The sequence below is a fragment of the Myotis davidii genome, unplaced genomic scaffold, assembly GCF_000327345.1.
Source record: "Myotis davidii unplaced genomic scaffold, ASM32734v1 scaffold389, whole genome shotgun sequence".
In the NCBI taxonomy this organism is placed as follows: Eukaryota; Metazoa; Chordata; class Mammalia; order Chiroptera; family Vespertilionidae; genus Myotis; species Myotis davidii.
This window is the reverse complement of record NW_006299711.1, coordinates 175,677-177,608: the sequence shown is the minus strand read 5'-3', so window position 1 is coordinate 177,608 and position 1,932 is coordinate 175,677. Positions and strand designations below refer to the sequence as shown.

General features: G+C 40.7%; 1 protein-coding gene across 1 annotated transcript in view; it reads left to right on the top strand.

The window, feature by feature from the left end:
- Positions 1 to 1,932, top strand: part of LOC102771494 (nuclear RNA export factor 2-like) — a 41,287-nt gene that overhangs the window by 7,060 nt on the left and 32,295 nt on the right. Inside the window, 1 exon segment of the mRNA XM_015571798.1 lies at positions 694 to 791. Within this exon segment, the coding sequence (XP_015427284.1) occupies positions 694 to 791 (98 nt within the window).

Here is a 1,932-nt window from a genome sequence, read left to right as displayed (position 1 = left end):
GGGGGAGCAGTTAGGGGTGATCATCCCAGCAGGGGGGAGCAGTTAGGGGGTGATCAGGCTGGCAAGGGGGAGCAGTTAGGGGGCAATCGGGCCAGCAACGGGGAGCAGGTAGGGGCGATCGGGCCAGCCTGAGGGAGCAGTTAGGTGGGTAATTGGGCTGGCAGTGGGTGGCAGTTAGGGGGTGATTGATAACAGGCAACCAATTGATGTTTCTCACACTGATGTTTCTCTCTCTCCCCCTTCTCTCTATCCCACTTCCTCTCCCTATTCCTCTACCTCTCCCTTTCCCTTCCTCTCTCTAAAATCAATTAATAAAACATCATTGGGTGAGGATTTTTTTTAAAAAAGCATGTGATGGGGTGCGGTAATCTTTTTGTGTTTGGGATCCCTAAATAGTTTAAACTAGTCTAACCAAACACTATTAGCTTTTGATTTTCTAACCATTGCTTCTTAGACTCCTTGAACACTGTTTTTCTTCACATTAGAAACCATAGTGAATTTATTTGGGAAAACATTTTAAGTAAAATGATAAGGGATACATTTCATAAAAATCATGTATATGGTTTAGAGTGAGCATGCTTCAGCAAATAAAGGATTGTCTTTACATCTATGGATGACTTAATATTGTTTGATATATGGTTAAAGAGCACTGTTTCTATTATAATAAGCCACTTTATTTTTCTCTTATTTCAGCACTTCCAAGTTTTTTCTACAGGACACTATGTCCGAGAGACCGCAACAACAAAAGGATCATCTTCCATCACAGAAATATGTCACATACCGAGATGAAGGTAAAAGGATTTCCGTATTGTAGTATTTTTAAGATATTATGCTAACATGCAACTTGAATCTCAAAGAGAGTGGCAGGGTCTTGGTTCCTTCAGGCTGCTATAACAGAACAGCAAGGATTAGGTGGCTTATAGACAACAGAGATTTATTTCTCACAGTTCTGGAATCTATGAAGTCCAAAATCAAGGCACAGGCACGTTCTTTTTCTGGTTAGTGCCATTTCCTGGTTCATAAGCAGCTGTTTTCTTGCTGTGTTCTCTCTCACAAGGCAGAAAGGACAACAGATCTCTGGGGTCTCCTTTATAAAGGCAGTAATACCGTTCATCGGGGCACCTCCCCATCACTTCCAAACACCATCATGTTGGAGATTAAGTGGAAACATAAACATGCAGTCTAAAGAAGGTCGCTTCTTCAACTTATATGGGAATGGAACATTTTTCCACAGGCCATTTGAGGTACTGGTGTGTTTCAGAAAACATTTTAGGAGACCCTGTTCAAACTAATTCTCTTCTAGCACATTACTTCATTAGTCTCTCTCCTGCTTAAACATTCCACTTTTTCATTCTTTACATACCTCCAATTTATAGGTTTCTGGTATCATGATGGCAATAAATGAGTGCCAAAGTACAAGTCATTTAGAAGTCTTATATAGAGCAACAAAAAAGTGTCCTGCTCTTATAGCAAAGTACAACTTACCTGTAAAGATGAGCAGATGCAGAATCTCTCATACCAATTTTCCATACTTTTTCTAAATAAGCCTTTTATCATTATTTAATAATTATAGTTCTATTTTTCATTTCCTATTATATGTCAGATACTGTGATAACTTCGTCACATAAGTTATTTCTTAGAAAGAATATTAAGAAGGCATTATTTAAAAAATATATTTTAATTGATTTCAGAGAAGAAGGAAGGGGGAGAGAGAGAGAGAGAGAGAGAGAGAGAGAGAGAGCAATGATGAGAGAGAATCATTGATCGGCTGCCTCCTGCAGGCCCCGCACTAGGATGGAGCCCAGAACCGGGCATGGGCTCTGACCAGGAATCGAACCCTGACCTCCTGGTTCACAGGTTGATGCTCAACCACTGAGCCACACCAGCTGGGCTGTTGTTAATTCTCCTTTGTCCCAGTATCCACCCCCTCTG